The 21,033-nt window shown below is 44.2% G+C and overlaps 1 protein-coding gene across 1 annotated transcript; it reads right to left on the bottom strand.

Moving 5' to 3' along the window:
- Positions 1 to 2,612: 2,612 nt before the first annotated feature.
- Positions 2,613 to 18,267, bottom strand: slc1a1 (solute carrier family 1 member 1). The gene is made up of 12 exons (XM_019349344.2): positions 17,708 to 18,267; positions 15,965 to 16,105; positions 10,907 to 10,999; positions 10,668 to 10,782; positions 9,833 to 9,875; positions 9,641 to 9,736; positions 9,237 to 9,421; positions 7,858 to 7,965; positions 6,186 to 6,308; positions 5,829 to 6,023; positions 3,930 to 4,064; positions 2,613 to 3,841 (listed from the first exon to the last, which is right to left on the bottom strand). The coding sequence occupies exons 1-12, from the start codon at positions 17,805 to 17,807 to the stop codon at positions 3,601 to 3,603; spliced, it is 1,575 nt and encodes a 524-aa protein (XP_019204889.1). The 5' UTR covers positions 17,808 to 18,267; the 3' UTR covers positions 2,613 to 3,600.
- Positions 18,268 to 21,033: the final 2,766 nt, after the last annotated feature.

Raw genomic sequence — 21,033 nt, forward strand, 5'->3', positions numbered from 1 at the left:
AGAACGTCAGTGTGCAAGGAGAGACTCCGACAATATATACACAAGATAATGAGACTAAGGGAAACAAGTGGGAAATATAACGGGAACAAAGCAGGTAACAAGGAGACGAGGAAAGTTAAACTCAGTTAATCAGAATATAACCTGAGCACAAACAGGACTGAGACCAAGATTGAAGTTATTAACTGCAAATGCTACTTTGTTTCTACTTTATCAGTCAAGTATCTTGCAGCTGTTTTAAGATTTTAGGTCGTAGAGTGTCCACTGTGAAAACAATCAAAACGTTTCCAAAGTAATGCCTTTGCTTTCTTGGTCCATCAGGCTCAGAGTGTTTTCACATTCCTGCATCGCTCAGAGTAAAATATCTTGTTTCTACCTTGAGTTGCAGCACTGTGCAAAAGTTTTAGGCAGGTGTGGAAAGGTGCTGCAAACAGAGAATGATCTCAGAAATATAAATATAAATGATTGTTTGACAGCTTCCTGCACAACAGCGACTCAAAGGGAGAAAATCCTGTGCAGGTCTGCAGTTCCTCAGGCCTCTGCAAACATCAGAGCTTCTAGCCTGCAGTCCCACCTGTGTTGTCCCCGTGAATGAGCGTGTGAATCGTGGACTTTGTCTCGTTCAGCTGCTCCACCAGCACTTCAGTCTGAGGGTGGCAGACGCTGGTCCCAACAGATTTTAACACCCAGTAAGTTCCACAGTTCCTTTATTGTGTAAGACATGAACAATGTGCCCTGGTCGGTCAGTGTCTCTTTCAGGACACCGACGCAGGAGATGACCTGAAACAGAGCTTAAGATTCCTGAGGAGGTGCTTCCACCTGTTGAACCCCAAAGCTACGAGGTGATAGAGGGGAACATCTGGTCTCTGTGCTGCCAGCTGTGTTATTTAAATGTATGGTCTCCACAGAAAGATCAGAATCTCAGCTAAAAGCTCACATAAAGTGTGGCTTCACTAGCTCACCTGACAGTAACACAGACAAACGGTGTCTCTGCAGAAAACATCTCACAGATTTCAAAGGTTTCGTCACGCTCCAACCAAAACTCCCTGAATCAGCAGGAACAGAAGCAAAAGTTATGCTTCACGTTTGAAAACCAGTAGCATGAATTTGGTCTTACCAGCTGGTTTAAAAAGCAGTCAGCTGTGATAAAAGTGCACTTCCTGCACAGCTGTGTCGCCCAGTGTGCTTCACAGCAGGGTCCCATCATCTATCACTGTTTTCTTCTTCATTAGCTTTGTTCATGCATCAGTCTGCCGTGCTGACAACGCCACCACCTGCTACTTTTTGAAATGTTTGTCTTGAAAACATGAGCTGAAGAAAGAAGACTGTTGATGGACAGCATCCACAACCTGCTAGCTGCAGATAATCATGTGCAGCTCTGAAAGCAACACCAGCTAGACTTTTAAATCTTAATATAAACCAGTAACAGTAGCTGGACGTCAGGTGAAGCTGCACTTTGCAGTGATCTCGTATAGAAAACTATTTCTGTATCATGTTTTCTTTCTGTCTGCTTTCAGACACTCTCTTCATACTCATCACTATCCACATACTTTTCTTCAGCATCAGCACAGCTTCATTTCACTCCCATCTATACCGACTTGAATCCCCATCTGTTGCTCCTGGCCTTGCTTTGGTCTCCCACACACAGAATATCACTGTTATCCTTCTTCTGTCATGTTCCCAACACTCCTGCCTTTCCTTCTGTCTCGCTGCCTCTCTGCACGCCTTCCTCCGTTCCTCTTCTCTCGTCTTTCACCAACGCTGACACTCCAGCACTGGAGCCCATCACTGTAAAACCTGAGCCTGAAGATAAACAGACAAACAGAAGGACAGAAAATAATAAAGAAATTTCAGCAGTTTCAGTTCTCAAGCGCTGAACGTTTGTAGCTTTATATATAAAATCCTACTTTATTTTTTCCATTTCCTGTCCTGCTAAATGGTGAACAGTGGATCAGGTTATCGTGGTCATGATAACATAAAGGCAGCTCTGAGACGCCTGATTCACTAATTATCAAGCTTCTTAAATGACCTTTTAATGCAACCCTGAAATTCGCAGTCAGCATTTTGAAGTGCAGCTCTGGGAACGGAAAACTAAGAGAAAAGGTTTTTTAAATAAGAATTAGGGGAACGGTTGTGTACAGTGCTGACCATTAGCCCAGACCAGGGGGTGAAACATAAGGCCCGGGGGGCAGAATTGGCCCGGTGAAGGCTCTTCCTATTAAAGACTGCCACTCCCCCCCCTCACCCCCCCACCCCCCCAACTCCAAAATAATAACCTAACAGATAAAGATTTAAATGACAGGAAAGTTCCTGTTTTCCCACTATAACGGGGTCCACAGGGAATTAACAAAAGTGTATATAAATGTATGTAATCATATATCTAGAATTAAAGGACAGGGACACTGTTGTGTATTTCCACTGGCCCCACCGAGGTCAAAGTGGGCTGTGAAAAACTGGTTTGCTATACCTGGTCAAGACTGTTCAAAGTAAAAGGAGGCGTTACATAACTTATCCTTTTTCAGTCATGCACAAATGTGTTAAAATGACACTTCAGTTTTAGGAGCTGTGTTACTTTTAAAAACTTTTCCAGGATTCATGCAAATAAAGCTCACGGCTTCGTGACTCTTGGTTCACATTTATTGCACAGAGATCAGTAATCATCTAATCTCACCTGCCAAAATATAACAACGTACATCACAGCGAGTAAGGCTACTGTTTCTAACCGCTGACCACGTGTGTCACTATTATAACCTGTTACATCTGCATGTGATGGTGGAGCCGCTGGTGTAAAAGCGTTTGGATACATACCGTGAACACAGTGAAACACACAGTCACACACTGGGATTCTCTATGTTCTGACACATAAATCTGTATGCCCGTGTTGTAGTAGGTATTTATTTGGGGTCCATATGTTTCCCCACACTGACTGAATACATACATGATTATTCATTCTTATTCTGCAACGTGACAGGAAATGTTAGAGTTTCGGTTCTGATAAAACTTTACTCAAATTCCACAGTGTTGACTGACTTTATCAGACTGTCCAGTCTCTGAAAGGCGCACACAGGAAACCAGTCTGTAACCAGTATAAACACTTTGCTTCATGCAGCTTGGTGAGAAACAAGTTTGGCACAGTTTAAAGACACAGATAGATATACAAGCACTGCATCGTGGGACATACACACTCGACAGAGCCATGCAAAGAAAGGATTAGTGTCTATACAGGGAGCACAGTTAGTTTTTTATTTTTATTTATGAAGCAGTGTTTACGTGATACTGTGTTTTTTGCAAAAGTCAGGCTCACCTAAAAAGATGCGCGCACACACACACACACACACACACACACACACACACTAGCAAAAAGCTCTTCGTGTGAGTTCATCTTTGCGAGAAAAGAAACACTCTTATTGAGGAAAAAGACTTTTTAAAATCATGGCATGATCTGAGATAATGAAGGAAGCACTTTAATCTAGTCGTAGTTGTAAACGCCCAGCTTGAAGGGTGGCAATCTTCGGTTAGCTTAATGAAGGCTGCTATTGCTAACGTGTGTCCTTGGATGGGTCCGGATGGATAGCTTCTCTCCGTGCACGAGCCAGCCAGAGGCTAAAACTGGGACGTCTCCGTAAAGGAGATCGCATCCGTCTTGTCAACCGTGAAGCCTCCGTTCACGTAGGACTTCTTCTCACACTCTTCGTCATCCAAAGCAGCTTCCAGGGCAAAAGGGTTGGCGACATCCATGTCTGATGTCAGGTCCATCCGTTCTAGTTCCCTCTTGGAGAGTTTCTGAACAATGCCAGCTCCGTACGCATCGCCAAGGACGTTGATCATAGTGCGGAACCGATCCCTGAAACACGACAGTCACAGTGAATCTACAGCAGTTTTCACAAAGACAGAAGAAAGTCAGCACAAAAAGACAATAGACAAAAGCTCACAGTAGCCAATCGACTGCAACTATCAGAGTGACATCACTTGCAGGTAAGCCAACAGCTGTTAAAACTATCACCATGGTGACAAGCCCAGCGTTAGGCACTCCTGCTGCTCCAATGCTGGCGACTGTGGCTGTTATACTGAAACACAAAGAACAATGTAACAATTATTTTTCATAAACCACAAAAACATCTTCCAACCAAAGGTGATATAAAGCCACGCCCCTTCAAGGTTAAAAGGATAAAAAGAAATGATGCTCTTCTTTTCTCGTGTGCTGGGTTTGGACACTGTCATCGACATTAACATGAAATCTAAGCATCCTGGGACCGTGTTGGTGAGCGAAGGCAGAATGAAGCAGGTGATGAACAGACTGATAGATGCTGCGGTGAACAGAACATGAAAGCAAAGCTGCTGATTTACGGGCCAGGCTATAATCATAGCTTCACCTATGACCATTAGCTGTGAGTAATGACCAGAAGCACAAGATTATGGAGACAAGTGGCAGAAATGAGCCTCCTCTGTGGTCTCTAGGCTCAGCCTTAGAGACCGTCTGATTGGTCCTTCAGGAGAGGCTCAAAGTGGAGCCACTGCTCCTTCACATGATTTGGACATTAAGTAAGGCAGTCACCTAAGAGGCAGACTGGATGCCCCCTTCAAAGCAACTGATGCACAGCTGCAGCTCAAAAATTGGGAAGAAAATGCTGAATAATTCACTTTTGTAGGAAATGTTGAGGTCAGCAATCAGTACACTGGATTTTCTGGATTTCCTTTTTGTCTCACAAAGCTTTGAATCTGGTAAATTTTTCTCCTATTAGGAGTTGGAGTGAAACCAGTCCATGACACTCATGTCCACTGTCAGTTCAATTCAACTGATGTCACGCCAGAAAACTGCTGCCTCAAGGCACAAAAACCCTACAATCATTCAAAGACAGCAGATAAAACCCCAGCAATCAGATGATCTCCTCTGAGCTAGGACTTCAGCGACAGTGGGAAGGAAAAACTTCCTTTTAACAGGAAGAAACCTCCGACAGAGCCAGGCTCAGGGAGGGGCGGGGCCATCTGCTGTGATTGGCTGGGTTGAGAGAAGGAAACAGGATAAAGACATGCTGTGGAAGAGAGACAGAGATTAATAATAACTAAAAACTACTGAAAATAATATGTAAACTGATTAATGCAGAGGGGTGTATAAACACTCACAAGAGGTGAATGAAAAGGAAACAGTGCATCAGGGGAGTCCCCCGGCAGCCTACGTCTATTGCAGCATAACTAAGGGAGGATTCAGGGTCACCTGGTCCAGCCCTAACTATATGCTTTAGCAAAAAGGAAAGTTTGAAGCCTAATCTTGAAAGTAGAGATAGTGTCTGTCTCCCGAATCCAAACTGGAAGCTGGTTCCACAGAAGAGGGGCCTGAAAACTGAAGGCTCTGCCTCCCATTCTACTTTTAAATACTCTAGGAACAACAAGTAGGCCTGCAGTGTGAGAGCGAAGTGCTCTAATAGGGTGATATGGTACTACAAGGTCATTAAGATAAGATGGGGCCTGATTATTTAAGACCTTGTATGTGAGGAGCAGGATTTTGAATTCTGGATTTAACAGGGAGCCAATGAAGGGAAGCCAAAATAGGAGAAATCTGCTCTCTCTTTCTAGTCCCTGTCAGGACTCTTGCTGTTCACATTATACATGGAAGCATGTATAATGTGAACAGAACTGGTCCTAGCACTGAACCCTGTGGAACTCCATAATTAACCTCAGCGTGTGAAGAAGACTCTCCATTTACATGACAAGCAGGATATTATCGAGTCCTTTTGAGACGCAGGTTAACTGGCAGTTTTCCTAAAGAATCCTAATGTTAAAACTATAAAGTTGTCTTTAAAGTTATACTGGCAGCAGTAACAGTGACGTACCTGATGGTAACAATCTGGCCTACATCTAGAGCATAATCATTCAGCTGGGCGATGAAGATAGCAGCCACTGCCTCGTACAGCGCTGTGCCGTCCATGTTAATGGTTGCACCGACTGGGAGCACAAAGCGGGTGATCCTCTTGTCGATGCAGTTGTTTTCCTCGGCACATCGAAAGGTGACAGGCAGGGTAGCCGAGCTGGAAGACATAACGAGAGCCAGTAAGTATTCTGTAGTCCTCTCAGACATCACAGTGCTTTAGATTCATTAAAAGAAAAGGAAAAAGTCCTTGTGCCCTGAAAATAAATGTTTGGGAAGCTGTTTAGTCTAATTACACAAATATGAAAAATCAGACTCTGACCTGGAGGAGATCATCAGCGCCGTCACCAGGGCCTGAGCCATGCCCAGAGTGAACGTATACGGATTCTTCCTCACAATGACAAAGAAGATGAGGGGCAGACAGACGGTGGCGTGGATAGCTAGACTGAGGGACAAAACACACCGTGTTATGGAACCGCAGAGGGAATTACACTGTGTTACAAAAATATTAGAAGAAGAAATTTGAAGAAAAATAAACAGACACGCGGGACTCTCTCAGACTCAGTGAGAGTTGTTTATGCTCGTTTCACCTATGTTTAATTATTGACACTTCTCTAAGGGAATCGTGTTGTTTCTATCATCTGTACATGTAAAACATGGTAGCTTATTCTAAATACTTTAGTATCCACCAGCTTTTACCACTGGGAAGAAATACACTTCAGTCAAACTGGCTGTGAACTGAAAATGCTTCAGTGGCCTGAATGATACATGAAATAGCTGCAGATGGCACTTTGAAGTTTCCATAGACATAATTCAATTTAATGCAATTTTGTCATCTTGTCATTTCAAGATGCTTTCTAATATCTAATAATGCAGTGAGAGAGCCCCGGTGAGCCAATCAGCATACAGGAGAGCTGAACTAATACGGATGAGCATGAAGCAGACGTATAGCTACGACTCTCCCATTTGTCTTGCAGTAATCTTTGACCAGGATGTGTCCGTTCTCCCAGAGTCTCCCAACATCATATCTCTGAGCTCCCATCTTATTATCCCCAGAGAGCACTTCACTGTGGGAGGGCAGGCCGACCTGTGGTTCCTACAATTCCTGAATGGGAGCCGGAGCTCTGAACTGTGGGGAACCAGCTGCTCGTCGGACTTCTGGAGACAGACACTCGCTCTGCTTTCATGAGTTTTGCTCAAGGGTTTCTGGTTAAAAGGGCCGAGGTCCTGTCTTTAATATCATGTGGCTATCACAAAGGGCCGTGAAGTTAACGTTGTTGTAAACTGGCTTTACATAAAATTGTGCTAAACTGGATGAAAGTGCAAAAATATGTTGGGTCTACAACAGATTTAGCTTCAGCCATAGCTGACATGATGTGATCTGAAGTACAGAGTGAACATTATTCAAACGTGTATTTATTCTCTGCAGACATCAGCTACAAGCCTCCAGTGATACTTCTTTTTATAAGTGATGCATTTCTTTCATGCTGGAACATGATTTTGTGCACACTGCACTTCTCACAGACTAAATATCAGCGTGCATGCTGTGACTGATACACACTCACAGCCACAGCGTGCACGCTGATGAAAGGCTTCCAATGAAGGAATAAAGTTCAGGGTTCATTTTGACACCAATGAATAAAAAGGCAGGTGTGTGGAGGACTGTCCCAGCTTCACTCTTCAAAACAGTGCAACAAGCCTCGTCTGCTGCATTAGGAACCAGGAGATGATTTCACACGATCCACTCTGAACCTTGGACTCACCTTCTGGGTTAACTGAGGGGATTTTTTATAGTACAGTCGTTAATTGTGCCTCGTACATTTAGAGACATGAGTGAAGCTTTCATTACTGCATTCTTGCAGGTTGAGCAGTTTTAAATGTCCTTCGCCCTTATCAGCGCTCACACAGAGCTCAGCTTTTATCGTACACAGGAGGGAGAATCGGTCCAAATGTCGGCCATAAAGCCCGGAGTGGAGAGTAATGGGAAAGCTTACCCGCTCAGCACCGTCACCATATAGAGACCCATCTTCCTGAAGATCTCCCAGTCTTCTACCTCGATGATCTTTGCAGCAATGAGAAACAGGATCCCTACTGGCATGTAGCTGCAAAGACAGAGGTGGTGGGGGAAGCTGCTTCAGTGCCACCATGAACACATCCTCCTCACACAGCTCGACAATAACAAATGTGACCTGGAGGTAGAAGTGACTGAAAGCAGGTAATGATTTGAAAAGAATGTCGTTACCACTGGGAAATGTAGTTAATCTAGTAGGTTTACACAAAAAAATGAAAGGTACGCTTTTCAGTCGGAGTATTGCATCAGGTCAAACTCCTGCTGGTCAGTTAGAAGCAGACGGGGTTGGCTTTATAACTTTTAGCCTTTTTCAGCTTTACTGACAGATACAGTGAAGAAATGACAGGAAAGCAGAGAGAGAGAGAGAGAGAGAGAGGGGGGAAAGCAGGCCGCGGATCAGACTCGAACCCTGATGAAATGAACAACAGGCACACTGGAGGCGCCCAAACAACCCAACACTACAGAGGTGTTTGTAGTTAGAGCCACCTAACATTGTTCCTCTCCTTATCTCCTCTGTTTTTGCACCTTTTTCTCTGGTTTGGTCAGTGTCACTATGAGGATCAGGTGATACCTGGTCCAACTATGACTGCCATTACCAGAAGGTTTACTGTGTCTCCCAGCGCAGTGAGGAGACAGGCGGTCACTCTGCCAGAGCGGGAAAGTGCTGCAGAAGGTCCTTAAGACATCAGCAGGACTGGCATCTGCTGCTCTGTGCAAGAAGGACCAGGAGGAGCACTGACAGAGCCCTAAAGAATGAACTCTAGTCGGCCGCTGATGTCAATGTCTCTGACCAATCAGAAACAAGGGCCCAGTGTCCTATAGTGGGCCCTGTGACTGTAATTTGCCATAGAGCACCAGAACTGGCAGGTCCATCAAGTTTTGGCTTTCACAGATGAGAGCAGGTTTACCTCGAGCACGTGGGACAGATGTGACAGATGTGAAAGGGTCTGGAGAGGCTGTGGAGATTGGTATGCTGCCTGTAATCGTTCAGCATGACTGGGTTGGTGGTGGGTTGGTGATGGCTGGGCAACGGCCCCCTGACTGCCATCAGGTATGGGAATGAAATCCTTGGACTCACTGTCAGAATAATAAAATTATACAGGAACATTTTCAACATCCCAATCATCAGTTTTCTTAACTGCTTATCCAAAACAAAGGTTCCCTCTGTGAACCTGAGCCGGAAAAACTGATTAGGAAGGTTGGTTTCACCGTTTCACCGTGTAGTTGTTCTTTTCCTTGATGCTTTGTTATTTTTGTGTCATTTCAGGGCTCCACAGGAGCACACTGGTGTAGTTTACGTACCACATAATTATCTGGACCAGTTTCATTGTTGCTTCATTTAGGGCATCAAAAAAATCCAGGAGAATTCGACCCTTTTCTCCCATCTTCCCAATGACCAGGCCGAAGGCTACACAGAACACAATGAGCCCCAACACATTGATCCCATCGGAGTACGTGCCGACGATTTTGTAGTCCTTCGTGATGTTCTGCCAAGAGAAGGAAAAAGATAATTCACTGATCAATGAGCGGGCCAGAAAGCTGCTTCCACAGACACACTAGATCCACTCATGAGCTCTGCAGCACTACAGCTGACTGATCTCAGCCTGCTTATAACTCATTATTGGGCCAATCCATTAAACGAGACGCTGGCTGCCAGGTGCAGAAACATGAGACTGATGTCACCACAGTGTAATGGGTACACCTACCTCCATCACAGTCATGATCGTGGTCGTGAGAGGGGGCACTGTGCTGCTATTCACTGAAAGCTTTTGAGGCTCCAGTTCCTTGCGTTTTGTTTTGTACTAGAGTGGAATTGGACACGTTCCACAGTGTCAGAATCACACGATGACAAACTCTAAGGCAGATTGGAATAACAGGATTTGTGGTCATCGTCTTACCTGCTGAAAACAAGCCTGCACCAGATTTTCAGGAAACATGTTTCTGTCAGTGGGAAAGGAAAAAGCAGCAGGTGAGCAGCGTGATCTCTGTGGCAACTCTTAGATTAAATATCTAGGAAAACATACTTTTCATGAATGTAACTATTAAAAAAAGACCATCCCCATATTATAAACTCTTATAGTGTGTATTAAAGTTCTTTTTTAGTGTTCATGCTTTTCTTCTTGCACAAAACTTTCATAGTTGACAAACACATCAATAATACTAATGAGTCATAATGTAGTGAGATTACCAGCCATGTCAAAGACAGGGCAGCGTAACGCTGCAGTGACACGTCTTACAGTTTTACATTAGAGTGATGTAATCTGACACCAGTAAAGGATGCTAGTACTATGCTACCCGAACCAACTAAACAGTGTTTGTTGGGATATTGTCTGAAGAAAGAGGCAACTCTTTTATTTCTCCATCTTAACCATCCTAATATTCCTGAAACATTTACATGGTAAATGGCCTGTATTTATATAGCGCTTTTCTAGTCCCTAAGGACCCCAAAGCGCTTTACACAACCAGTCATCCACCCATCACGCACACATTCACACACTGGTGATGGCAGCTACATTGTAGCCACAGCCACCCTGGGGCGCACTGACAGAGGCGAGGCTGCCGGACACTGGCGCCACCGGGCCCTCTGACCACCACCAGTAGGCAACGGGTGAAGTGTCTTGCCCAAGGACACAACGACCGAGACTGTCCAAGCTGGGGCTCGAACCGGCAACCTTCCGATTACAAGACGAACTCCCAACTCTTGAGCCACGATCTACATGGTTAGAAACTCACCTGAGCAGGTCCAACAGTGTGTCAACTGTAGTGACATTAGGAGGAGTCCCAGCTCTGTCAATATGCTCAGCTGTCTGAGACACGCCTGGTTTGATAGTCATCACTAAAATAATTCCTGTCAAGAAAGACGCCACTTAGTAGCTATATATTTATATGACAGCATTACTGAAAATAGCCATATCAACCATTCATTTTATACGCTGCATATAAAATGAATTATTAATTAAAATGTAACTCACCAAGAACAACTGCAATGATAGTTGTTGAGAAGTAATAAACGACAGCTCGCAGACCGATCTTTCCTGACACCTCGGAGTCTAAGGCTGCAACACCTGTTGGTAAGAAACACGTTTACTGTATTTAAAACAAAGGATCACCTCACACATCAGGGTCCAGGCTCATCCAGGTAACTTCAGGGTTAACTCCGGCTTTTCTGTACTACAGGTTCAGTTCTTACCAGGGTGAATCACACACAGTGATGAAGTGACTAAGACAAAGGCCTTTGCTTAGTCAGCGGTTGTCCTTCTCTCCTGGATCGGCTGGAGCTTTCTTTAGGAGCCTTCCCAGCTTTGACAAAAGTCCAGCTGGGATAACCACATTTACTCAGGGCCTTCTTGATGTGTTGTTCTTCTGCCTCCCTGGCTGCTGTGTCAGTGGGGATGGTGTTCGCTCTGTGTTGTAGCGTCCTGATGACGCCCAGTTTGTGCTCCAGTGGATGATGAGAGTCAAACCTTCAACACTGCTCCAAATCTGTTGGCTCTTGATAAATATTGACTTTCAAATGTTGCCCATCCCTGATGAAACTTTTAGTCTAAGAACGCTGTTATTTTTCATATCCTCTCTCATGAACTTCATGTGTTTGTTAGTGTGATCAGTGAATTGTAGCATCCTGAGAGGACTGAGCACCTACACAGCCATAAACATGCTGAGATTTGATTTTCACCCAGGTGTTATCTACATCGGCTTTCTGCTGTTCCATGATAGGACAACAGATCCATATAAAAACTGGCCACAGTCGATGAAACTGGGAACCCATGTTTCTGCCTGTAGAACTGACCCTCATATGTGAAACAGGTGGAATTGAGACACAGGTCAAACACACTTGGTCGATGCTGAGAGTGGTCCTGTTGCTGAGGTTGGGCTCATCCTGTGATCTCTTACGAACTGCCTCCAACGCTTCAGTGACTGGAACACAAGTGAAGAGAGATGTAACGTCGTACAAGACCACGGTTTCACCTGCCTCCATGATGACGTCTCTCACTGTCTGCACGAAATAGAAAGTGTTTCGAACGTGAGCTGCTTACCGACAGTTAAGAACCAAACCTGAACCTCTGAGATGCTGGTGTAACCAAGTTTATCATAAAGCCAACATACAAGGTACGCCCTGCTCATGTATCCTCAGTAACCCGTGCACTCTTACTTGCTGTAGCTTCTCTTGGGTATATCCTGTGGCATGAGACTGGTTCTTATACTGCACTGTTCTAGTCTACCTGAGCACATCAGGGCTCATAAGCTTTAACGTCACTAAGCAGTGACAGCACTTTCTCATGATAATCTGTCTGACGTAGCAAAAGTCTACACCTACCTTTGTCTGCTGTTTCACTAAGCTGATGCCGAGCTGTCTGTGAGGCACATTTTTTCACCCACTTGTCCACATCCTCGCTGTGACACGTTTGAGTTATTTAAATAGGTATTGGTAAGATGACATACAAAAAATGTTTCAGAGGAACTGACCGGCAGTCTGGCAGGTGCATTAATATCCACAGAGCAATCTATCAGCTAGCAAACTGTTTTTAGATTTGATCCTGTCTGGATCATTTTGGATCTGTTCAGTCGTGAAATCATTTTGTCTCAACACATTCTGTAATTGTAAACATTCGATTCTGTACATTTTTTTATTTTACATTTTTTATTCTACACATTCGCCCAAAACATCCAAAAATCTCAAATCTAATTTATTTGATTCCGTTGCCTCGTCTTCTGTGATTGCTTTCAGATGTGTTCCCCTGGTGTTTCCCATGTTCCCCGGTCATCTTGTGCGTATTCGTGGCCTCCCCACAGTTCTCTCTCCTCTCATACCGTTTGCCTGCGTGTGCATTTTCCACATATATCCCGTTTTGGAATCTGTTTCCTTTCAGTTATTTGGTTTGATATTTTTTTCAGGTCAGTTTTTGTTTATTCACTCCAACATCTGAGTCTGCAAAGGTGGTCTCTATTCCTAAACATGTGACCATACAATGGACCCCGACTCAGAAAAGACTCTGAAAAGACTGAGACCTGGGGTCACCACAACGTCTCTGTTGCACTGACCCCAAACACTTCTCTAGATCCAGCAGGTACTCTCCATCACAGCAGCTGCCCAGCTCTCAGGCCTCACTACAGCAGCAGCAGCTCAGAAGCCCAAAGAGTCCCGTTGGAACGGCTACAGACAGCCAGCTCAAGCAGGGTGAGTGCAGCTCTGGTTAGCAGAAAGACAGTCAGAGGGTCCGGGGCCCAAAACTCCCTTGTCGCCTGAACCTGAGTCTCTCACTGCTTGCACATGAGCCTAAGTCAGAGGGTCTGATCTCCATCTTCACTGCTGCTCAGCTGCTGAGCCTTCAGAGAGGTTCTGCATCCTCCATCGTTGCCAGCCCCCAGCCAAACCACCAGAGGGTCTCCGTCACCATTGTCGGCTTCTGGTCACGCCACCAGGGGGTCTCTGTTGCTTTTAGCAGGATCCAAACATGGCACCTGGACACCTTCATGGCCCCTTAGATTCTCCATCTCTGCTGAGCCCACACAGCCACCCGACCACCCCCCTGAACTGTTGAACCTTCTCTGCAGGTTCCTGGGCAGAACCCCAGAGCTGCCCCTGGTATCTGGAAATGTTTTGTTCCCTAGTTTTCGATGACACTAAGAGGCACAAGAACACTAAACAATGCCAAATAAAGACTAAGAAGCATAACAACAATAAACAAGGTCCAAAAACCGAAACTGCAGGTCAACCATCCAGGTACCCTAACACCAATCCTGTCAGTGGCGCTGAAGGTACACAGGTGACAAACCTCAGGAGAAATGCATGAGGAAAATCTAGAAACAACAGCAGCAGCCAACTCAGTAACTAATGAACAGTGGAACAATATTTTAAGATGCAAAGTGTGATAGTTATAAAGAAGCTGTGCTCAGCTGAAATCACTGTTTCACAGGCAAAATCAATCTAACGTAGCTGTGAAATATTCTGTCTTCTTTTCATTCATTTCATGTATGAGCTACAAGACTGAGCTATTTCTTCATCCACTTCACCGGGGAGCCGTGATATAACACCACGGACACAGTGAAAAGATTAGTCAGAGAACTCTTCTACAGTCACCAGGGTTTCTGACTGAGGTGACTGTAGTGTCTTAACCTTCTTACTGAAAGTGGAAAATTCAATTCAGTTTTATTTATATGGTGTCAAATCGCAGCCACAGTCACCTCAAGGTGCTTTGTACTGTAAGGTAAAGGCACTACAACAATACAGAGGAAGGAGCAAGCACTTTGGTGACAGTGGGAAGGAAAAACTCCCCTTTAACAGGAACTAACTTCCAGCAGAACCAGGCTCAGGGAGGGGCGGGGCCACCCGCTGTGATTGGTTGGGGGTGAGGGGAGGGAGACAGGACAAAAGACATACTGTGAAAGAGAGCCAAAAATGAATAATAACCAATGATTAAATGCAGAGTGGTGTATAAACACAGTGAGTGAAGATGCAACACGGCTCATGAGATAATCAGCCTTTAAGGGAACAGAGCACTCTAAATATACACACAAGGTAACAAGGAAATGGCACACAGGAGGGAGACACAGCTGAACCCAATTAAACATGACAAGACAGGGAGGAAGCAAAACGAATACAAGACATGGACCTTCAAAGTAAAACAGGAAACAGAACACGGAGTACAAGGACCAAAACCTAAGAACTAGAAATACAAAACAGAAACACGACACTAGCAGTGAAACAAAGATCAATAATACAGAAACCAAAACACTGGCTCACCCACCCAGGACTGTGACAGAATGACAGGGAATCAACTAGCAGATTATAGAAACCACCTGCACTTCAACCTAAGACACAGCAGACTTGTTCCCAAGAGTCTGTGCCGTGGATTCACAGTCAGAGGACACAGAGCAGAGTTTATGTTATGGAGAGCACAAAGCCAGCTTCTAAGTGTGAGGATAAGACAGGTGTGTTTCACCACAGATGCCCTGCAGACTGAGCTCAGACTGCAGGAACTCAAAACACTCCCACCCTCCCCTACTTTAGTGTGAGGACGAGGCTCAGCAGGCCCATTAAAGGAAAAGAAAGACAACCTTACAAATTCTAGACACTGCAAACAAAAACTTATCATTTCAAGTTGATTTCTAGACCATACAGACAAGAACAGGGAGACACCACAGTCATGAGCAGTGGGTGAAGACCTTCTGAGACACACTGCTCAGTGACAACAGCACCTATGGAGCTTTAAGATGAGACCCCACGAACAACTACACAACAATAAAGTCATCAGTTACCGCCCTACATGCCACCGTCTGTACCCAGGGGGCGCCGTACCCTGTACCCCGTCCACAAAGAAGCAGTCCCACTCAGACCCAGTGTTAGCAGCACAAACCACCATCCTAGCTGCCCTTGTGGGGAACACACTCACATCAAAAACTCCACCGACAAGGTCCAGAAACACCAGATCCAGATGAAACCATCTGGATGGTTTGATGTGGTCTCACTCTACACCTGCACACCGACAGCTGAGACAGTGGAGACTGTCAGAAAGCAACTACAGCAGGACGGTTACCGAGGAAACAGAAGCAGCTTTACCCTGATCAGATTTGGAGGATGCCAGTGTTCACAGTTTGGACGGAGAGCACACGCTTTGATGGTTTGAAAGAGGACTGAAAGTATCCGAATACTTTAATAATCCCTGAGGAAATGATCTAAAGCTTCCAAGCTTCTTAGATATGGCTCAGCAAGCTGCCCATATAAAACACAGCCCAGCAGAGAATCTATGCTACACTTCAAACGTGTTTTAAACGAGAGAATCCCTGAAAATGTGGCATTTCCAGCTTGAACCACAACCTGTCCTGACATGTTTTATTTTTATTCCTTCATCTGCAGTCGGTTTGAGGGTCATGGTTAAATATAAAACCTGATGAACTCTAATCTGTGAACATAACCTGCTCCTTAACAGGTTAGTGTTAGTAAGAGGTGAACCACCTTTGTAGTACAGAAAGCTCAGGGTTAACCTCAGAGTTACCTGGATGGGACTGCACAGGCAGGCCTCTGTTACCTGTTATCATGCTTGAAATGATCAGAGGAAGAATGACCAGCTTCAGCATTCGCATCAGGATCTCTCCTGGGAAGCCAAAGTACTGCTTGTAGAGATGTGACAGTGATGCGTACTCTCTGACCACAACACCCAGACTGATCCCTGAAAGAGCCAAAGACACAGTAAAATCATGGCTTCGCCTAAAAGAAAGCAGACTTTCCAAAGAGGGCAAATCATTGAAAAAACACTTGTGCTGGTTTATATGTGTGATATGAAACAGGGCCGACAAGCACATCCATTCAGGACATTTCAACTGATACTTTGTCATCTAAATGATACAGAATTGCAACGACTTTCATCATCATGTGCGTCAAATCCTTCACACAGGAAACAGAGTGTGTAGTTTGCGATGTTCGGCTAAATGAACCCGACCCTGGGAATGGGCTTCCCAGTTTTTACATTTCATTTGCTTTTTTACGTTTAATGTTTCGTCCTCTTTCAGGGCTCATCTTAGTCAAAGATGTGTGTGAATATGTGCCTGCCTGCTTTGTCTGCGCCCCAGATGCTCCACCTATGGCTTTACAAAGACCTCTACCTTCTTCCAGATGGCCTTAGTCAAAAATATCGCCCTTGACTTTGTCATCGGTCTGTCGCCATCGTCCGGTAACGTGGCCCTGCCTAAACTTCCTGCAGCTACAGATAAAGCTCACCTACCTACCAGCCAAAAAGTGTTTTCTGGTATCTAAACTGTTGTAAAAGACTTGTTGGCCTAAAGTCTGTCAAACATATTTCTCATCTATCATGCACATTTCTATCACAAGGTAGAAGCTGCAGTCGCATTTTGGTGAAGCGACTTTTTTAAAGCTGTCCAGTCGTTCCCTGCCTGCCTGTCTCACCTCGTGTGGCATGTTCCTAAACTGCATCACCTGTGATCAGACCTCTCTGTAACACATCTGGCCTTTAAATCCAGTCCTGTGTTTGAGTCCATCTTGAGATGAGCCTTGAAGTTACACAAAAAAGAAGACTGACATTTTAGCTACCACGTAGGAGTTGTTCTGAATCGAGTCCAAAAGAATATCTAATAACATTTGGTCTGGTCTGGCTTAGTATCTGCTTTTCCTGGTTGGGAATCCAGCTGCTGCAGACGGATAATTATACTGTTCATTTTATTCTAATGTTGATGTTGCCTGATATATCTGAAAGTTGCTGTCAGGCTGATAACACTGTGTGACTGTGTTAACAAGTGCTGCAAGAGAGCTCAGCTGTCCGTCTCCCTCTGCTTCCTAAATCTGTACTGAACACAATCAGACTGCACAACGCACATTTTTAAACTTCTTAGCTCTAAGGTGTAATTAATGACACACGAAATGTGTTTAATATTAGTTAACACGTGCACATTTAATCTAAATCGGGTCAGCAGGCTAATATGAACCAAGCGTAAACCGCATTTAAATTCCACGGGCTTGCGCACCGTGCTGTGCTGCCTCGGCGTGGACAGCCTCACACAGCCGCTGTGAGCTGTCACCTCAGTCTGGTCACGTTTGCCAGAGAAACAGAGATGTATGTCTCCTGTAGCAGTGAAGCACCATCCTCCAGTCTGTACATGAAATTAAAATGCATGCACCCCCAGCACACATCGTATTGATACTGCTTAGCCAAACCAGCTAATGCACAACACAGCATTGGAGTAAACAGCAATTAAAAAATAATAAGACGACAGAGACGCTTGGTTCTGTCAGCAGAGATTCAGAGGCTTCCACATACCGAGCACCACGGATACAATCGTAGACATCAGCAGCCAGTTCCTCTTCAGCAGGGCTTTGAGATTCACGACCCGCCGCTCCTTGTTGCCCATCATATCCATTGTGCTGCTTTTTATTTGATTGTTTTGGAAGAAACAACGATGCTCCCCTGCAGACACAAACGACTCCTGTTATCTAAACGTCAGCTGGAGCCGAGGAGCAGGAGGACAGACGAGCAGCTGAAGGATGCAGACGCTGCTGATGCTGTGAGAGAGACGGGGGGTGTGTGTGATACAGGCAGAGAGCCGGAGAGGGGTACTCGCTTTTTCCTCCATCACCCTTCCCCCATTTTTCTTCTTTTCATGAGAGTGCCAGGTAGATTAAAAAAGCAGCTAATGTCTCCCCATTTGTAGACATGATGCACCCAGAGGTCAGAGATTTTACTGCATGAAGCACGTTTGCAGCTGCAGGTTCATTTAAAAACACTCATGAGGCTGTAGAAGAAACTCATTCCTGTGACTGTAGTGAGTCATTATATTAGAGTTACACAGGACAGATGGGCCCCAGCTTAAACAGGACATTACATCATGAAAGCTGACATAGATGTAAGCCTGACGCTGGGTTTAACAGATACCAGCTGCAAGTTTTAAAAACATGTTTAGCGCCATCTTCTGTCGGTGCTGAACGTGGCGTCACGTGATTGATTGATTGGTTGGTTTATGTTTGTTAACTAGTGACGGAGTCATAACTCAGGAGAGCCTAAGTCAGAAACTCTTGTTTTTCTGGACCCTCGCTATCTTAACATAAAATCAGGCTACAGCAGTGTTGTCCAACACAAACGTGGTCAAAACACAAACGTGGTCAAAACACAAACGTCTTTATTTTTCCGAGTTATCGATTCCGTCACTAGTTAACAAACAAGCGACTGCACGGCTATTAGCCGCAGCCAACCACGTGACATCACGTTCCGTACAGACGCAGATGTTTTTCAAACTTTAAGCACATATTTGTTAAACCCATCTTCACAGTCAGTTACATCCATGTCAGTTTCTGAGAGCAGGGCTCCATGATGTAAATGAACCTTTAACTTTTGTAAAGAAAACACCTTAATGTGAGGCAATGTTATACAAAAAGAAGTCCTGTGTTCTCTGCAGCCTGTTGTGACTCCGCTGTAAAGCAGGTTACCTACTAATGGCGGGGCTCCTTCACAAAGACACTGGCATGACATCTTTAAACTTTGTTTTAAAAACAAACAGAACATAGTTTCATAACTCTTTAGCGATCATACTTAGAGACAGCTGCTCTCCTTTTGTTTCTCACTATATCTTTTATGATTGATCGTTTATGTAATAACTCAGCTGGTCACCAGAGTCCTCGATATCAGCACATTTACAGATAGCAAATCAAACAAAGTATTTTAGAACCAGCTCGATATTGGGGCCCTTGGTCCCTTTATTCCCATCACTACAAAATACTTACCTCCCAAGTCCATTATGTCAGTATGCTGCCATCTACTGTACCACTAACTCACTCAATTAGAAAATCAGTGGTTTATATTTACACTCTGAGCCACTTTAACAGGTTCAAGTGTTTTTGAACAGGTGTGTATATATATATCTATATCCATCTATAAGTAAGAGGACTCCCTTATTATTTGTATTATAACTTGTACAGCACTTTAGGAGCACCCTTGCACTTTGTTTAGCGTCGCTGTGGTAGGACTCGACTTAAGCGGTCAAAGAAGTGCAGGAGACTGATGCTGTCCAGTGTAGCAAGTGATTTATTCACCATTGTGTGACCCAAACAATATTTACAAAGAAACAAATAAGAAACTCAACTCCAAATTAACTCTGTTCAAATAAACATAACTGAACTTAAATCAATGGAAATGAAGGTCAAACTGCACACAGCTACACTGACCTGAACCTTTCTTCTCAAACACCTGAGTTCTTCTGTTTAAATAGTCCACTTAACCAAACAAGTTCTCCTCTGGACTATTCCATTCAGTAGGTAGGTAAGATGAACATGATTATATTCAAACCTCTACTACTCTTTACTGGCAACAAACTCTATGGTGTAATCAATACATACTACAACAATAAATCTATTTATCCATAAACACTCTAAAATCAACTTTATTAAATTACAAGAGTTCTTCCCCTCCTGCACTTGGTCTCTTCCTGTGACCTCAGATGAACCCAGAAGGTATAAAGCAGGAAGTAAAACTACATTTCCTCCTTTTGTTGCTAGAAGACAGGTAGGTAAGGTAAGTTCTAAACAATACAAATCAACAGTTGAAGTAAATAACATGTTAACTTAACAAACTTGTAGGAATTGACGTAAACCAAGATGTTATATTATATAATCTGTGAAAGTGCAAAACCTAAACAAACCCGGGATAGCAGATGTTTGTCTACATTACATGTGAAATATGGTTAAATCAAAACAAGAATGTTAACTAAGAATATAGACAAACGGTGTTCTCACCCACTTTGTCACAGTCGCACTTTAAGCATAGAGTTGCACATCAATAACATTTGCACACAAGAGGATTAATTGTTGTGGTTTAAAATGTTTCTATATATTTGTTTAATAAAATGGTATATTGCAGACTTTTGATGGAAGGTTAGAATTTGGAAAACCCCCCCTGACAGAAAAATAATGGTTTAGTCCAGGGGTGTTGAACTCCAGACCTCGAGGGCCGTGTCCTGATGTGTCCTTGATCCATCACAGCTGATTTAAATGGCTAAATGGTAAATGGCCTGTATTTATATAGCGCTTTTTTTTATGGTCCCTAAGGACCCCAAAGCGCTTTACATATCCAGTCATTCGCCCATTCACGCACACATTCACACACTGGTGATGGCAAGCTACGTTGTAGCCACAATCACCTCCTCAACATGTCATGAAGTTCTCCAGAGGCCTGGTAATGAACTCATCATTTCATTTAGGTGTGTTGACCCAGGGTGAGATCTGATGCCTGGACTTTGACACCCCTGGTTTAGTCCGTAATGGCTGAGAGTATTTAAGGCTGCCGGTCATTAGACAGGAGCGTGATTGTGCTGTGAGAAGCCTTGACATGATTTTCATGACCTTAGAGTAGTGATGGCCAAACGAAGCTTTCTGAAGCTTGTGTTGAAAACGGCTCATTACCTGTAGACAGTCATTGTTCATTACTCGAAGCTTTTCCAGTCCTCTCTGGTGACATCTGGTGGCCAAAAATATGAAGAGCTCCAAAATAAAATAACTGCTGCATTATGTTTGCCCACTCTACAGAGTGGAGCCCACAGTTCTGCCTGATTTTGGGCCACACTTGTGTTGCTTTGAACAAGTATTTTTGGGGGTGAA

The sequence above is a fragment of the Oreochromis niloticus genome, linkage group LG3, assembly GCF_001858045.2.
Source record: "Oreochromis niloticus isolate F11D_XX linkage group LG3, O_niloticus_UMD_NMBU, whole genome shotgun sequence".
In the NCBI taxonomy this organism is placed as follows: domain Eukaryota; kingdom Metazoa; phylum Chordata; class Actinopteri; order Cichliformes; family Cichlidae; genus Oreochromis; species Oreochromis niloticus.